This window comes from Microtus ochrogaster, chromosome 18 (genome assembly GCF_000317375.1).
Source record: "Microtus ochrogaster isolate Prairie Vole_2 chromosome 18, MicOch1.0, whole genome shotgun sequence".
In the NCBI taxonomy this organism is placed as follows: domain Eukaryota; kingdom Metazoa; phylum Chordata; class Mammalia; order Rodentia; family Cricetidae; genus Microtus; species Microtus ochrogaster.
This window is the reverse complement of record NC_022020.1, coordinates 45,038,837-45,056,570: the sequence shown is the minus strand read 5'-3', so window position 1 is coordinate 45,056,570 and position 17,734 is coordinate 45,038,837. Positions and strand designations below refer to the sequence as shown.

The 17,734-nt window shown below is 36.2% G+C and overlaps 1 protein-coding gene across 1 annotated transcript in view; it reads right to left on the bottom strand.

Moving 5' to 3' along the window:
* Window positions 1–17,734, bottom strand: part of Adamts19 (ADAM metallopeptidase with thrombospondin type 1 motif 19) — a 177,927-nt gene that overhangs the window by 106,252 nt on the left and 53,941 nt on the right. Inside the window, exon 7 of the mRNA XM_005356385.3 lies at window positions 7,427–7,470. Within this exon, the coding sequence (XP_005356442.1) occupies window positions 7,427–7,470 (44 nt within the window). The remainder of the gene's footprint in view (window positions 1–7,426; window positions 7,471–17,734) is intronic.

Sequence of the window (17,734 nt, the reverse complement as noted above, 5' to 3'; positions counted from 1 at the left end):
GCAAGAGGTGCACCAAGGGGTGGCTGGGTAAGATCCTCTGGAAGTCATTTCCCCCATGGACACACCACACTTAAAGGCCAATCATGCTTTGAACTACCTTTACCAAAGGTAAGGAAAACATGGAAAAGAATACAGGGCCTGTTTCTAGAATAACAAAACAAAAAGACACCCCAAGAAGCCTCCCCATTTTATTTATCTTTCAATTCCAAGCAGGCTAGATGATGACCTTTCCTGTGTCAGAGATGCAGAGAAGATCAAGTCTTTATGTTAGACAGGACATCCCTGATCTGTCCTGCAACCGGAACTGGAGGAGGCCAGGCAGTTGCCGCCTCCACCAGCCATCTTCCAGCATTGGTCTTTCTGGGGTTTTTGAGGACAGACTATTCTGTTGCTGTTAACTGAACATGTCAAAAACGTATCTGGGAACGAGTTGGACTTGGATTGCCTTGTTGTGCTTTACACAGTGACAAGATTGCAGTGGAGACTCCTGGCAACTCTGAATGTGGCACTAGCCAGTGTTTAAATGGAGCAAATGTTTAGAGAGTTGGAGAAAAAGAAAGATATGATTTGAATTTCAGGAAAGATGCAGACAAGCAAAAGCAGAGAAGGAAGAATGAATTCACAACCTACCCCTTCAGTTTTCAGATGAGGCCACAGAGCAATATGAGTCAAGACCATTTAGGAAAGTCTGGCCTCATCTAAGAGTCAATGTGACAGAAACCGACAGGATAAAATGAAAATGAAGGAACGCTCAGAGAATTAGAAAGAACTGTTTGAACCTTGCAACAGGATGCTGCGCCACACACACACAGGTAGCGAAATGTGATTGAATGGTAGAGATAGAGGTAGTATCCAGAACACAGAGGACTTCTCTGACAAGAGCGGTTAAAGCCACCTACTTATCCCTGTTGCCAAAGGGTGATACATAAAACCTGAAATTTCCTAGAATGATTCGTTCTTTCTGTCCAGCTACAGTGGCTAAGGTTGGTTATTTCTCAAATGTGGCAAGCATGTTTTCCTCCTTAGCCCCTCTTTTCACCTAGGCATTCTCAAGTCTGCAATATTATCTTCCAAGGTAGGTCTCTACAGAGCGTCAAACCTTTTTATTTTTCCTTTCTTCCAAGTATCAATGGCTATTTCAGTGAGGGCATGTGTGATCATTTCTAAAATCATAAATTTCTTACTCCCATGATGAAGCTTCCATATTTTTGTTCTCTCTCACCCCAGTGCACACCCTTCTTGCTCATCCTGCTGAGGAAGACAGCTCTGACCAGCAACCTCTTCATCCACCTTGCTTAACCCACCCAGTTCTCTGGGGCCAGGGGTAGCAGTTAGCCTCAGAACGGCCATTCCAGTTTTCTACTCTGAGTAGTCAGTTATTATTCTTCATAGTTCTCAATGAACCATTCTGAACGCCCCAAGTTTTGGAGTGCTAAATGTGTACACTAGGCTTTACCGCTCACACACCTGTTTCTGCTTCTGACAAAATCGTACTGCTACGCAGAAAGAAGGAAGTAAAGGATGGTTCAAGTGAGCACGTAGGAATAGCCTGAACTTGGGAAATAAGGGAAGGAGGTCACAGCAGAGAATGCAGGCCCAGCCAGCTCTTTCTGTGGTCTTGAGGAGAATCCTCCTCTCTTCAGTAAAGCAATGAGAAAGGCGATTTTGTACTCATCCGTTACCTTCTACATCTTTCTCTTTCATGTGAGCTTCTAAGTCCTCCTGAGACTATCAGAGGAGGCCACGTGACTTTTGGAAGATTAAACTTTCAGATGCTACAAGTTCAAATTGAATCAGATTACACTGTCTATGCTTGCTGACTTGACTTAACGCTTGTAACCCATGCACAAAATAGAAAACCTGAAATTCTTAATCCATCTCCTGTTGAACCAGAAAGTGCAGTGTTGTAGCCCACTGGGAAAGCCATGTGTGGTGAACTACACAAGCAATTCCGTCTCAGAAACTTACTGTTGAGTCTCCACAAAGCTGGCTGGAAATCTGTATTTCCTACTGGGTAACTACTCAGAGTTATCACGCACCCTCCATGAGCTGACTTGCAAGCAAGCAAAAGAAATGAACTGATTTTAAAGATTTCATCTGCCTTCGAGATGAACAGCCTGACTTTCAGAAAGGTTAAGATTAGTCAGAATTAATCTGTGTGAAGTAATGCTAAGCATACAGATGGAAAACATTTGTGTTCTGATTGCATATAAATCAGGAATTTTGGCTAATACATGTTTATAACGTTATAACATAAGCATATCCCAAAGGTATTGAACAGGGACAAACACCATGCTACCAAAACCGTAGAAACTGCTTTCTTAGTCAAAACACTGATAGAAGGCTTTTATAAGTATGGAAACACTCAAGTTTCAAATGGGTTGCTTATTATTCTCCCATCACAGTGTCTATTTTTAATAAATCTTACTTCAGAAGTTGCTTTGTTCTCAGTATAATCAACATCTACTTAAGTAAAGAAATCTGAATACTATTACAATGTTAAAACAATTACAATTATAAACGTGTATTATTAAATCTCTGATTATAAATATATTTATTTATTATATAAAGAGACTAGAGATTACAGTATTATAAATATAAGCCTAATACAATTATTTGGTTTTTGGGTTTTGTTTTGTTTTTCACTGTATAGTTCTGGCTGTTCTGGAACTCCCTCTGTAGATCAGGCTGGTCTCAGTTTCATGGAGTTCTGGGAATAAAGGTGTGCATCACCACTGCCTGAATTAATATAATATTTTGCTATAATTTGTAAAGTAAAATATGTCCTTGCTGGATAAGTGATTCCAAATGTAAATTCAGGTACAATTTTAGTTTTATGAGGTCCCCCAAAAGTGTTCAATATTTTAAAATTCCAAATGGACTAGTTCATTCACAATCTATGTTCTGAAGTATAAAGTAGGCAAAGTAATGAAAATTAAGATTTTACAAACTGACATTTCTAAACTGATCAAACTATATGCTTTAAATAGAGGCAGATTTTGGATACCGATTATACCCCAATAAAGCTAGTTTTATAACTTGTCTAAAATTGATGATTTGTGCTCCTGTGTCAAATAAAATCCAACTGGCTCTTAATTTCAAGCTAGGCTGTGATTTGGGTAAGTTTTGTTCTCTCTAAAACAGTCTTCACACTGATAATACTTGCCCAGGGGAACAGGAACTCTAATTGATTAGACGCTGAATTCCAAGCACATGGGACCCTGCCAGAAACATGGTAACTTTAAATATTACATCCATTTGCCTTTATTTGTAAAAATAATTAACTATATTCTATCATAGTGAATTCTTAAAAAGTTCAGAGAGACGATGCTGTCTTCTAAGAGACACTTAGCAAATGTCACTTCTATGGATGACTTTGGGTAACCTATGCTCTGCACCAAGTTGCCAATCCTCAACGTTCCTAAGAATAACTGTAATAACTACATGGAAAATGTAGATTTTTCCAATTAATATGATTTTGTTTTGAGGAGAAAGATGTTTAATTATGTTTCAGTATTCGGTGTTTAAGCTGCATTTAAACAGTTTCCAGTAGAAATGAAAATTAATATCAATTTTGAGCTGTAAGGTCTTGAGAAGTAAATAAAGGACAGCAAGCTTTACTCTTCTTTGTTAGAATCATGTGTCCAAGTCTTATCTCCACAGCACGTCTTGCCAAAATAGACAAAAAAATGTGTGACTTATGTTCTGGACAGCACCTAAGAAAATACCCAACATGGGCCAAGAATTAAAGAAGACAAAGTCAGCTTGCTCCTCCAGTGAAACCCAGAATCTGATCTGTCGTATGTGCCGCCATGTTTGCCCTCAAAAGATCATCCCAGACACGTAGTCATGACCTCTGTCACTTTTAAGAGTCTTTGTTTCATTCAGCTCGCTTTTAGGTCCTCCCAAACACTGATGTAGACCAACAGCTCCTTCTTTACCATTGCTGGATGACTTTTTTTTATAATGCTCTTTTCCACAGATTGCTTACCCATTTGCTTTCTAAAGAGTATTTCAGTTGCTTCCAGGATTTGGCAGTTATGAAAAAGCAACTTTAAACTTTGGTGAATATGATTTGGACGAAGACAAGCTGTTTGTCTGTTTATTTCTATCTCACTTACTCATCGATAATCCACCACCAGTGTCATTTATAAAAGGAAATATTAAAGGCTAATATCATTTAAGAAATTGGTCTCATGATATTTCTCCACTACCTCTTTAAATCTTATATTAATAGGTAAAGCACTGTGGTAGTATTTAGTGTGTTAGCTCATCATTTAAGCTAACATTGTAGATATATCACTATAAAGAAGCCAAGCATGGTGGCACCATCAATCCTGGCATGTTGAGACAAGAGAATCACATGCTAGAAGGTGCCATTCATGAGACAGAAAGAGAAAAAGGCCATGATAAAACATTTCATCAAATATACTGGTGTCTTGACCTTGGACTTTCCAGAACACTGAGAAATAGACTTTTATTGCTTTTAAACCACATTGTTTTCGGAATTTTATTGTGACACCATAAAAATTCTAAGACAAAGACTGTCCAGTACTACTCTGTCAGAAATGTCTAACATGGGAATGGTTTAATGAAATGTAATTCAATTCTATTTCGATTCAAAACATATTAAAAGTATAAATAAGAATATGAGCTTAATGGTAGTTTATAGCTTCTGCTGGAGTAAGAATCATTATCGTTTGGGGGAGTGGTCACTAGGGGTTACTTATTCTCCAGTGGATGGTCCTGAATCCATGAACACAAGGCATGACCCATCATTTTACTGTCTCTAAGAAATATACCTCATGCCCAATGACAGCATCTTAACAGTAAGCATTGGAAAAAAGCAGTCTAAGAAAATGAAACCAAGAACCAAACTATTCTAATATCCAACTAAATTGACTTTAAAAATAATACTAATTAGAAGAGCTAAGGGCAGATAATTTATACTTATTAAAGAAAAATTCAAAACTAGAATATTACTAAAATGGTAAATAGGTATGCATCAAATGTAGAAATAATCAAATCCATAAAACAAACAAGCAAGCAAACAAAATACTATTAGATTTAAAATCATTAACTGACCCCCAGCACAGTGATAATGAGGAATTTCAGTAACCCATTTGGAGAATTGAATAACAATGTCTCCTATAGTCTTATGTATTGAGCCCTTGCTTCTCAGCTGTTGGCACTGTTTGGGGAGATTTAGAGGGTTCAGAATATTGGAGGAAGTATGCCACTGGAGGCTAGCTTTGACAGCTTAAATACTCATGCCATTTGTCTTAGTTGCATTTTTATTGTTGAAATAAACAGCATGATCAAGAAAAATTAAAAAATAAAGCACTCAATTGGGCTTATAGTTTCAGAGGGTTGGAGCCTCTGATGATAGAGCCAGGGCATGGTGTCAGGAACAGCTAAGAGCTTCCATCTTGATCCACAAACAGCAAGCAAAGAAAGGGAATGCCAGAAAGCTGCAAGTCTTTTGACACACCTTCCCAACAAGGTCACATCTTTTCATCCTTCCCAAACAAATCGAGCAGCTGGGGACCAAATAATCAAAAAGATGAACATATGAACCATTCTCACTAGAACCACCAAATACTTCTTGTTTTCTCTGTTTCATGCTTGTGGTTCAAGATTAGTGCTATAACTTTTACTCCTGCCTTCACGCTTGTCTCTTATTGCCATATTTTGTCACCATGATGAACACTTATCCTCCTGGAACCACAAGCCAAAACAAGCTTTATTACATAAGTAGCCTTGATTGAGGTGTTTATCACACCAAGAGAAAGTCTCCAATACAGAAGCTCTTACTAGAGTGTATCACTGCTGTGAAACCCCTGACAGTGTTTTTTGGGGAGTACAGAAGACTTGGGATTTAGGATTAGAAAAGCAGTTGAATGCTTTAGGCAAAGCTTCATCGGTTGCTCTAGTAAGAGGCTGGAAAACTGAAATTCTGAGAGGAATGAGGACTCTGGAGGCCCACATTAAGAGATTTCGAAGGAGAAATATATTAGCCATTGGGTTAGAGGAGAGTCCTGTGATGTGAAATTTTGGCAACAATTTAGTTGCTTTTTGCTTTTGTTTCTAAGAACTTACCTCAGGCTAAATTGAGAAAAAATACCTGTGAGAATTTTCTGTCTAGGATCTCACACATCTAAAATCAGGATGCTGACCATAGTGGATTTTTATCTGATGTATGGGAATGTTGGTATAATTAAGCTTCTTACTTGGTTAAAGAGCTGCTTAGGTAGATTTCCATATCTTAAGGTAAAGTGAAAGAGTATAATTGAATTTGCAACAACTCTCACTGTAGTATCTATTAGTGTTTGAATGAACAGCCAGGGGTGGAATACCTCTATGTTTCAGAACCTATTCCATTTGCATTTCTGTGACCATCTTCATGGAATGCCCACTAGCACTTCATAATGGCTAAACTCATACAAGTATGCTGAATGCTTGTTGTAGACTTTAAACTACTTTATTCAAAATTATCTATTCAAGTTGAATGGAGGTTTCTAATATCTACTATCATCTCTTCCACTACAGTGAGTAGCCAGGAATCCCAGTATAAATATTACTCAATTTGTTATTAGATTTAGATATGTTAATTTAGGATAAATGTATTTTATCTTCTTTGAATAGTTAATTTTGCCACTTATTTACAGAGAACCCAAACATTTACATAGAAAAAGCTTATACTTACTATTTGCCAAAAGCAAGAAATTTAAAATTTTAAATAGTCAATAATAAACTAAAGCATTTTTCAATGAACATAATACACCTCTAGCCACAGACTTTAAAGTATAAAAGCACACATATATATGTATATATACATATAGGTCCTATATGTATAACTATCCTATATGTATATGTATACTATACATATCCTATATGTATAACTCATAGTTAAAAGGATAGAACAGTAAATTACTGTGGGATAATGCTCTTGTACACTGTAAAGATTTGTCATTCATATTGGTTTAATAAAATGCTGGTTGTTCAGTAGCCAGGGAGGAAGTATAGGTGGAGTGACTAGACTAGAAGAATTTTGGGAAGAGGAAAGGCAGATGAAATCACCAGCCAGACGCAGAGGAAGCAAGATGAGAATGATCCACTCATAAATAAAACGTTGTTGAATATGTTTGTGTATCTTTTGGAAAAGGCAAAAAAGAAATGAAAATAGTCTTAAAATATACGTAAAGTATCTCTAGTGTATAGTTTATGTATGACTTTAAATTGTTTCATTTGTAACTGAAGTGTTAACATGATTTAACATATAGAAGCAATATATATGTGTACATACATGACATTGCAAAAATATCTTTTCAAAGTCAACACTCTCAAATAATTTTTCATATGTAAGCAACACAAGCATTTAAGTACTCCAGTGTTCCTCAGATGAACGCTTATCAAAAATACTTACCTACAGTATCACATGGCTCATCCTTATGGACACAGAAATCTTTCCTAGAAAGGAGAGTAGAAAAGCAAAGTAAAGATAGATTCTTCCAGACAGCTGCCAATCATCATGACTCATCGTCACAGTGACATTAGCCACACTGTCTATTCCCTCGAATTTAATATAAGTCAGATTAACATTAAGGAATAGATCTGAAAAAATGATCAATGCAAGTTTAATAGTGATGATATATTATTTAGTCATGAGATATATTCCTATATAATAGACACTAGTTCAGAGATAAAAAGCTTGCTTTGTTTGGCGTTTTTCTGAAAAAATTTCATTGTGTTGTTACACAAAATAGTTTATGATGTTGGGAAATGATTTACCATAGGAAAATATTACAACACTCTTTCATATGACAAAGGAATTTCCAGGTTGAGAGTTTATAGATAAGGAATATAATTTAAAGTCATCCACCGTTTACGTTCCATGATTGTCAAAAACTCATTTTTGACACTGGAAAGCATTTTTAAAAGGGCATGAAAAAATTTAGCATTTTACATAAATGGGCTCTGTGAATTGCAGTACTGTATGTTCGAGAGCATTCCTTAACTACTTAACATTACCGAACAGTCTTGCATTCATCTAAAGCACAGAGGCACAGCCCTATATATTTATTGTGCAGAATAAATAATATAGCAATGTACAATCATTTAAAATATAGGTTTATCATGCAATTAAATGAGTTTTACACATAAGGTATTCAAACAATGTCAGACATATAGTAATTATTGAGATTTTTGATGGATCTTTATTGCCGTTTTTTTGAGACAGGGTTTTTTTGTGGTTTTTGGAGCCTGTCCTGGAACTAGCTCTTGTAGACCAGGCTGGTCTCGAACTCACAGAGATCCGCCTACCTCTGCCTCCCAAGTGCTGGGATTAAAGGCGTACGCCACCACCGCCCGGCCTTTGCCATATTTCTTGTACCTAATATATAAATGATATCCCATTTCGTAGCATTTAAGTTCTTATAACATTTACTCTCAAGATTACTGACCCAGTTAAGTCCCCATTTCTCCGTGTGTGTGTGTGTGTGTGTGTGTGTGTGTGACAGACAGAGGGTATGGTAGAGATATATTGGAAATTAGCTTTTTTTAGAAGTCACTGTCAAAAAGATGCATACAAGACTGGTGAAACTTCATCAATAATATTGATATTAACAGTAGTTATCTATTTACACATTGTTTGAGTCAGCAGAATCTTGTACAGTTTAATAACTATCTATGGCCTCAAAAATTTCACTGTATATTTAAATACATTATTTTCTCAAAAAGACTTCCTCACATGTTCACTAGATTAACCTATTACATATCATGAAATAGAATTGCTTAATGAAATGAACAACTTAGAATTGATTTTGAAGGCCGGGCGATGGTGGCGCACGCCTTTAATCCCAGCACTCGGGAGGCAGAGGCAGGCGGATCTCTGTGAGTTCGAGACCAGCCTGGTCTACAGAGCTAGTTCCAGGACAGGCTCCAAAGCCACAGGGAAACCCTGTCTCGAAAAACCAAAAAAATAAAAAATAAAAAAAGAATTGATTTTGAATTTATTAGTAAGGAAGAAATGTTAAAATTCCATTAAAGTTATAAGGTTTTGATGTTACCATGGGAGTGTCTATTAATTTTTGCTTTGTTCACTTCAAAGCTAACTTATTGACTAATTAAACTCTCAGTTTTATGGATTTTATCTATTTTGAATTATTGGTTTTATTTCTGGATAATATCACATTTATCTCTTGTTCTAGTTTGCTTTTCTGTTGCTATGATTAAACACTGCTCAAAAGCATCTTGGGGGAGGAAAGGCTTCATTTTGGCTTACACTTCTCAAGTACAGTCCATCACTGAAGAAAGCCAGGGCAGAAACTCAGGGAGGAGCATAGACTAGAATCATTAAGGAATGCTGCTTACTGGATTGCCTCCAGTTCATCCTCAGCTCTTTTCTTGTCCTTCCAAGGACCAACCGTTCACTAGCAGCACCACCCACAGCGGGCTGATCCCTCAACACACTCATACATGTTTACAAGCTTATAGCCCAATAGGATGCAAGTATTTCCTTGACTGAAATGGTCTCCTCACAGGAGACTCTTCTGTACATTAAGTTGAAAAAAACTAGGCCATTTCCCTAATATTCTCATCATTAATATGTCTGTTAGGACAGTTTTTCTTGGTATTAGATTCAACTTGCATTTTTCTGAGTCTCTTGCAAACAGACCACGGTTAAACATGTAAAACTAGCTATATAATATTCTTGTATAGCATTCAACTTATTGATTATTTGTAGATTTGGACTTACTATTGTACCAGGCTCTTTCTTTTGGGCCACCAGCCAGATCCCAAGTCATAACATACAGAATTATTATTTGTTTTGAATGCTTGACTCGGCTAGCTCTTTTACCTAAATTAACATGTTTCTCTTTATACTTTCATTTTGCGTCGGGGTTTTCTACCTTCCTTCTTTCTGTATATCTTCTTTTCCTGATGTCTCTATGTCTGGTTGGCATCTGCCTGGTTTCCTGCCACAGGTGTCTCCCTTGTTCTCCTTTCCTTCTTCTCTCATTTTCCCCTTCTTCTTTTCAAGCCTAGATTTCTCCTCCTATTCATTCTCTCCCTGCCGGCCCTACCTATCCTCCTGCCTAGCAATTGGCCATTCATCTTTTTATTAAAACAATTATTATTAAAAAGGATATGCTGATTTTCTATTGCTGCTATAATAGTTGCATGATTTAGAGGCTGAAAGCAGTACATAGTTTTGTGCTTACAAACTAGAGACGAAAATTCTGAAATGAGAGTTCCAGGCCACAGTCATCCTGCCTCAGTGTAATGTCGTCTCCAAAAGTTTCTATCTTTTATGCCCTGTGACTAAATTGGGCCCCACAGACAACTCAGGATAGTCTCTGCTCTCAACATCCTTAATGTAGTCACATCTACAAAGTCTCTTAAGGCATATATGGTAGTATATTCAATGTCTGGAGATGGGAGCCTGGGCATTTAAGGGTGACATTATTTTGCCCAGACAAGACTTAAGTGTTAAAAGCCCCAATTTATTTTTACTCTTTTTCTAAAAAGAGAAATGAAAACAAAGACACTAAATGCTTTTAATTCAGTATCTTCCTTATCTTTTACCTTTTCTTGAATTTTTTGTTTGTTTGTTTTTATGTCTGTTTTTTTAAAGATAAAATATTACTATATAGCGCTGGATAACCTAGTAGTGCTTGTAATGTAGACTAAGCATACCTCAAACTTGTGACAACTTTACTTCAGCCACCAAGTGTAGGCTTTATAGATGTACCCAATACTCAGCTATTCTGTATTTTCTTAATAAAATACTTTAATTCCATCTTGGTTTAGATAATACCTTTCACCGATCTATTGATTTATTTTTGTATTGAAAACATTTACATATTGACTAGTCTATTTGTGTGTGCTGTGTATATGTGTGTGTGGGTGAACATGTATGTGAATGAGCATGTATATGGAGGTCAGAGATCAAGCTCAGATGTTGTTCCTTATTAGGCATCCTGCTAATTACTTATAAATTTATTGGATACAGATTTAATTGGCCTGCCTTGATCCTCACCAAATACACTAAGATAGCTGACCTCTGAACACTAGGGAGCACACTCTCTCTGTTTCCACAGTGATGTATTGTATGTGACTATGCTGGATTGGTTATCACCTTCTGGAAATCAGATTCCTGTTCCATGATTACACAGAAGTCTTTCTTCAAGCTCTGTTGTTTTCCCAGTTGCATCTTCATTTATACATCTCAAAATAGGTACCTTTTCAAGCCACCAATGCTTACTTAGCAATTTGTCTGTATGCTTAACATTTTCTTTTATCAGATACAGCTCGCCTTTTTTATTCTTAGTAGACAGCATGTTAGTCGTTCTAAGTATAACAAAGTAAACATCATAACATTAAATTCCCCAGGTTTTGTCTCCTACACTTTCAGTATCTTCAATTTACTCAGAATGGAAAGTTAACTATTCACATAGAATTTTGGTGGTCATTAATTTGAAACACAATCTCACTAGGTAGCCTCTGCTGGCCTCAAACTCACGAAGATCCATTTGCCTCTGCCTCTAGACTACTGGGATTAAAGCCATGTGCCATCATGCCTGGCTTTAGAGAGAAGTTTAGGTTGCCATTACTGAATCATGAAGCATAAAACACATGATTTCATTTTATTCTCTCATTAATAAGTATTGGTTAGAATCTAACATATTTTTTTTTGCTCTTATTTCATACATTTGGTTTCTGGTGTTTTGACTTTCTTTTCCTTTGGGTCATATGTTCAGTCAGACCTATGTACTGGGGTGCTCATTCTGTTTTTATTTATCTTCTTTGATATTTGGGTTTTTTTCAATTTTTAAGATCCATGAACAAAGGAAAATGAGTAAGATTATCTCTGACAGCCTTTCTACTCAGTTCTCCTGGAACACCCATATTCTTATTTTAGCAAACACTCAATAGCTTTTAAATATTCCAACTCTTAAGCACTCCGTACAGCCTTCTGGAAGAAGTCCTCAAATTTACCATTCATCTCATTCATGCCCTACTCATCGATATCTAATCTGCTCCTCAACTAACAAATGGAGAATTTAAGAGTAAACACCATATTTTATAACATTGTTTTCAGTATTCAAAACAAGTACTCTGCTTTCCAAGTATTTCACTGTCATCTATTTTTCTTAAAAAAATAGACCTTTTTGCTCTTAATAATGTAAGCATGCTTATTTTTAATTGTCATTTTTATTTTTTATGTATTACTCATTATTGTTACATTAGGTTCTCACAAATAAAGATAATCTGTTCCTGAAATTTTGAATTAATTCTTGATCACTGATTCTTTATCTGAGTTTCCATTGTGTGGCATACTTTGAGAGAGGGTCCTTTCTAGGAAGTTTAAAATATATTGTTACTGAGTAATTAAATTTTGAAAGCAAATTCATGGTGTGACTGGTTGGGGTGTGGCATTTTGTTCCTATCCTATAATCCTAGATGATACAAAAGCCTATGGTTGTTGGCAGAGCTTTGACCACACATATACTTTCATGTAAGGTCTAGATATCCGTAAGTTATAGCCATCTGGAATCATTTCATTTCCCCTTCCCACTTTGCACAGCCTTGAAAGCTTTCCTCTGCCTGGACCTTAAGAGAAAAGCGATGCAACAAGATGGGCAGAGCACTTCAAAGGGAGCGTGTCAAAGAACCAACTCCCCTGGGCAGCTTCTGCATTTCCTCCTCAAGCCGCATTCTCCTTGGCAGACCTTTTTGTTAATGCCTAATCTGTGCACATAAGAGATACTTCTTATATCTTAAATTCAATTTATGAGTGTCCTAAAATGGGGCACTTTCTTACTATTTATCTAACTGTATGATCACAAAATTAAACAGAATGCACTCATCTGTAATTTGCCAGTTAGAAATTAATTATCAAAAATGAACAACAAATGAAGAACAAATATCAATGTGCAAAAAAATTCACATGTGGATTATTTTATTGTATTTAATAACATGCAAAAACTTTTATTAAACCCTTTAAAGGTCCACACTAATGTCTCAATAATAAGTTCTCATTGACTCAGATCAAATCAAACATTTCGTTTTGTTTTTGTGACAAAGTATCATGTAACCCAGCCTGGCTCAAATGTCTGACCAGTCAAGATGATTCTCCTGCCTCTACATCCTGAAAGGTAGGATTGCAGGTATGCATTACAGTATGAAGAGATACTTAACTTTTAACACCTGTTCAAAGTCATCTTTATTCAATTGAAGACTATAAATTATTACAAAATTAGTATTGAAGCAAGTTATTTTTCTTTTAAAAGTGTAGAGGAAAACAAAATGGATAGTGGCTGATTAAAATGAGATAGGGATGAATTATTTTAATATAAACAATCGTTAGATGATTTGTCTTTTCTCCTGGCAAATTTCTAACAAAAAAATTCTATGAAGCAGACATATAATAAACTTTAATTCAAGAGTAATGTGAAAGAATTTAACTGACATGAGAAAGTTCAAACTCTAAACATCTTTATAATACTAGGCACAAGGGGACTTAGTATGAAATTAATTTATGCAATTATACCTAAAGTTTAGGAATACACTAGTTATTTTGTTGTTACAAGTTAATACAAACATACAACTCATCATATAAATTTCTCCATAATAAATCAAGAATTTCTCTTCTTGAATTCCTTTGGTGTCTTAAGTGAGATTCCCCTTTCCAATAACTCACTTGAGTTCAACTAAGGTAGACTGAGGTCCTCTTGAACATTAAACTTTTCCCTAGTTTTGGTGTGACTTAACATCACATCTTCATCTACTTTTGCTAAGGATACCTGTGCAGAAAAAAGATTGTCTTATCTGACTGTCATGGATTTGACCCATCCGCAAAATGCAACAGACATACATAGAGGTAAGATATGCTGTTGCCCAATTACTATGTATTGCTGTACTACTAATATTGCAATGTTGTATCTTATTTCGAGAAATTTTAAGGTTTTGTTACATATGCGGTCATTTTCCAAGCTTTTAGAATAGTAACAGGATGTTAGTTTTTTCTGGATACTTAAGGTTGGCTCTTAGGAATATGCCTTAAAGTCTATTATACCAACTGAATTAATGTCACAAAGTAAAATTCATTTTTAGATGTTAAAAAGAAATAGCAAAGAACAGAAAGCAAACATCGATGAACTAAATAATCTGATTACATATTTGCTCTGAGAGTTCCCATGCCTATGATTTTCATCAAGAAAAAGATCATCGGACATCACACTACAAAGTCAGAAGTCAGTGAAGACACAAAATGATATCTTGTGCAAGTTACAACTACAGCTAAACTTCCCCAAGGTCAAGCTGTAACAGACCCTTTAACAGACAAAGAAAGAAAACAAACAAAAACAAAAACAAAAGAACTGAAAAACTTGTCCTCTCGGCAAAACAAGATTGCTTTCATCTAAAACATGTATTTCTAGGGCTATAATTAGAGGATTACATAAAACTGAGTGTTTCCTTGACAGCCTTAAGTTAAATCTTAAAGCCGTGCTCCTGTCCCGCCCCCGCATCAGCATTGTTCTCCAGGGAACGTCTTTTGTTTCCTCATATATTTTGCTCATAACATTCTAAGCGTATGCTTCTAAATAAGAGCTGTCCCTCATCTGTGTTGGGTTGTCAACTGCTGTTGGAACTGATCTGGTTTTCTTTAGGCATCCACATTATTGGAACATCATGTGTGCGTTTATCATTTCTAGAAGATACAATCTCACAGCAGACACACTGGCCCCTTGGCTAGTACAATCTTTCCATCTCCTTTTCCTGATGTTGACTGAACCATGGGTGGAGGAGATGCAGTATAGCTACATCATCAGCCCTAGAAACCTATGTGTGAAGGCAACACCAGACAGGCTTAGCAAGTTTAATTTGTGTGTGTGTGTGTGTGTGTGTGTGTGTGTGTGTGTGTGTATACACATTAGTATATGAATATCAATAGTTAACGAAGAGGAGACCTTGTAAATTAGGGGGTTAAAAAGGGCTACATGGGAGGGAAAGAACGGAGCAGGATGGGTAAATGACACGATGAGATGTGGTGGTACTTAAATAAACAAAAGGAAAAAACTAAAAGCAAAACATGGTTTCCAGAATGAATCTAGCCTTTTCAGAGTGTGTAAAGGTAAGACTAGACTAACAGGTGGCTAATGACTTTTAATGATCTACATCAGAGGATGAAATTCCCATCATGCCCCCTTCAGTGTCTTTCCTCATGCCTGATTCTTTGGTGATTATGGACACTGTGAACGTCTCTTAGCCACTTCAGACCTGCTTCGTGTGGTGGTCAACCCAGACAAATTCAATATCTACATTTTGAACCAATTCCAAATGATAAGGGCAAAAAAAAAAAATATGTCCAATTAATTAAATGTATCCAGGGTATGAACATAACTGTAGATCAATGGTCTTAGGAAAGGGTGGCTGCCATATACACAGTAAATAAATCAACGAGAAAAATAAAAAGCACTCAACATAGATAGCTACAGAAATCAGTTTTGCACAGAGAAATAATACCAAATTGTACACGCTGAGTATTGGTTAAAATTGAGGTGTATTTACATATGTTGTAATGGAATACTTTCCTGTGCTTCTGCAGAGAGAAAAACCAGTAGGCTTCAATGAAATATCACACTCACGTGTTCTTTATCTGAATCTATGAAATGCCATGGTGGTAAATGAAACAGGCTCCTCTAGAGGCTAGGAAGCATGATGCACCTCTGTAATACTGAGAATCGATAAGCAAGAAGCCTAACGTGGTTTTGTATGAATTAAATAACAGTTCTATTTTTTAAAAAATTCTATTGCCATCAAACAAGCAGAAAATAAAACACACCAAACAAATAAAACCAAATGTTATGTTATTATGGCAAATTTAAGAGCCACATAAAATACAGTCAACCCCAGGACCCAAGTCATGGAGCGCAAAGTATCCTTAGATGTAGGAGGAACAGGTTTTTGTGCTTTTTTTTCCCCAAAATATATTGTATCGTATCAAGGCACATAAGGCTGCAATAGCGCTATCTGATTTACATAATGTGAATCAAAGGTCTTCATCTGTAAGTAAACAATATTATAGAGCTAGGATAAATGCACTGTTTGTTTTGAAGAGCGCCAAGAGACTTTGAACAGCCAATTTCTGTTCACTTAGTAAAACAAAGAAATAATAAAGCATACTTTTATATAGAATCTAAAATGTGCTTCTACCAAAACCGCTGGAAGCATCACCATTACAGTTGAAGACTAAGCTGTCAGCAGCATTTGACCTCACATGACTCTGGGGTTCTTAATCTTCATTGGTCAGAGATGTTTTTGCAGGTGACCAAAGTAATATATGTCTAATTTCAAGATGTTTCAAGATGTGTGTGTGTGTGTGTGTGTGTGTGTGTGTGTGTGTGTGTGTGTGTGTGTGTGTTGTGGAAAAGAGAATTTCTTTGCAGTCTAGACCTGTGTTCCAGCGGTCTCAAATTCACATTTTGGCTCATGTTGACTTGGTGTTTGTGAAATTGGCCTCAGAGAATTTCATTATGTGAGTTTGTGGAAATGATACGCTTAGTCTAAACTGAGAAGACCAATAAATTCTGTTTAAGTTCTGATTTATATTGAAAAAAATAGTCTTTAATTTCCAGGAATGAAGATGCATCGGAGAATAAATCTCATTGTAAAGTTTTACAGTGCCCTGGGATATACCTATAAATGATTCATTCAGAAATGATTCTGTGATTTTTATTAAATCAAGATACTTTTGCCATCTCTGTTTTATTAAATTTTCTATCTTTCTTGCCAATGGCACTCATTTGAAATTAATTTTGAGAAGGATTGCAGATAAACCGGAATCATTTAAATAAACGTGAAAGGGAAAAATTATTATAAAAATTAAATTTTAAACAAGGCTGTTTTCCAGAGCCAGAGATTTAGGTTCTCTCTATAAATCAGAGAGAAATGTGACAATTATGCTGAGAAATTCTAGCGATGACGCATGGGAGAAGCTTTCTCGCGTTCCTGTTGCCATGAGGCCACAGCACTAGGTCAGCTGTAAATTATTTACTTCATTTTATCACACAGAACAACTTAACAAACATATTACCTCAGATAGGTTCAAACTTATAAGAGCATTATGCCTTGGAGTTGAGACCAAGATTAATCCCTGAGCTACAATTTCTTCCTGGTGACGTGTCCACATAGCCCACAACATTTAGCAATTGTCTAAGAGAAACATTTAGAAACTCGGTTTTAAATGGAGCTGACAAATATGAGTAAGAATAAGGGATCCCTGATGCTCAACTTTTCTTCTTTTTTTCATAGCTTTCTTACAAATTAAAGGTCTGATCACCATTATTTTACACTATTTAAGCAATAAAACATTCCTTCAGGTCACACAAACACTCATTTAGTTGTTTCTGACCGGATAGTTGGAGGTCATTTAGGTCCAAATCTTTCTCATTAGCGCTCTGGTTTTCAGCAATGTAGAACAAACAGCAGAGATACGGATCCTCCGTAGAAGCCTTGCCTCACAGGTGGGTGAGAGAAAACAGCCCGGAAGCCCCCAGGAAGAGCGTATATGTGTATACCATCGACAGAACAAGTACTCTAGTAACGTAAAAGTATTGACACATGCTCAGTGTCATAGATAAGGATATTTGTAGGAAACTTCTCAAAGAGTACCACATTAACAATTCCTATAAAGAATAAATCAAATAAATTGGAACACTTTTAGGAT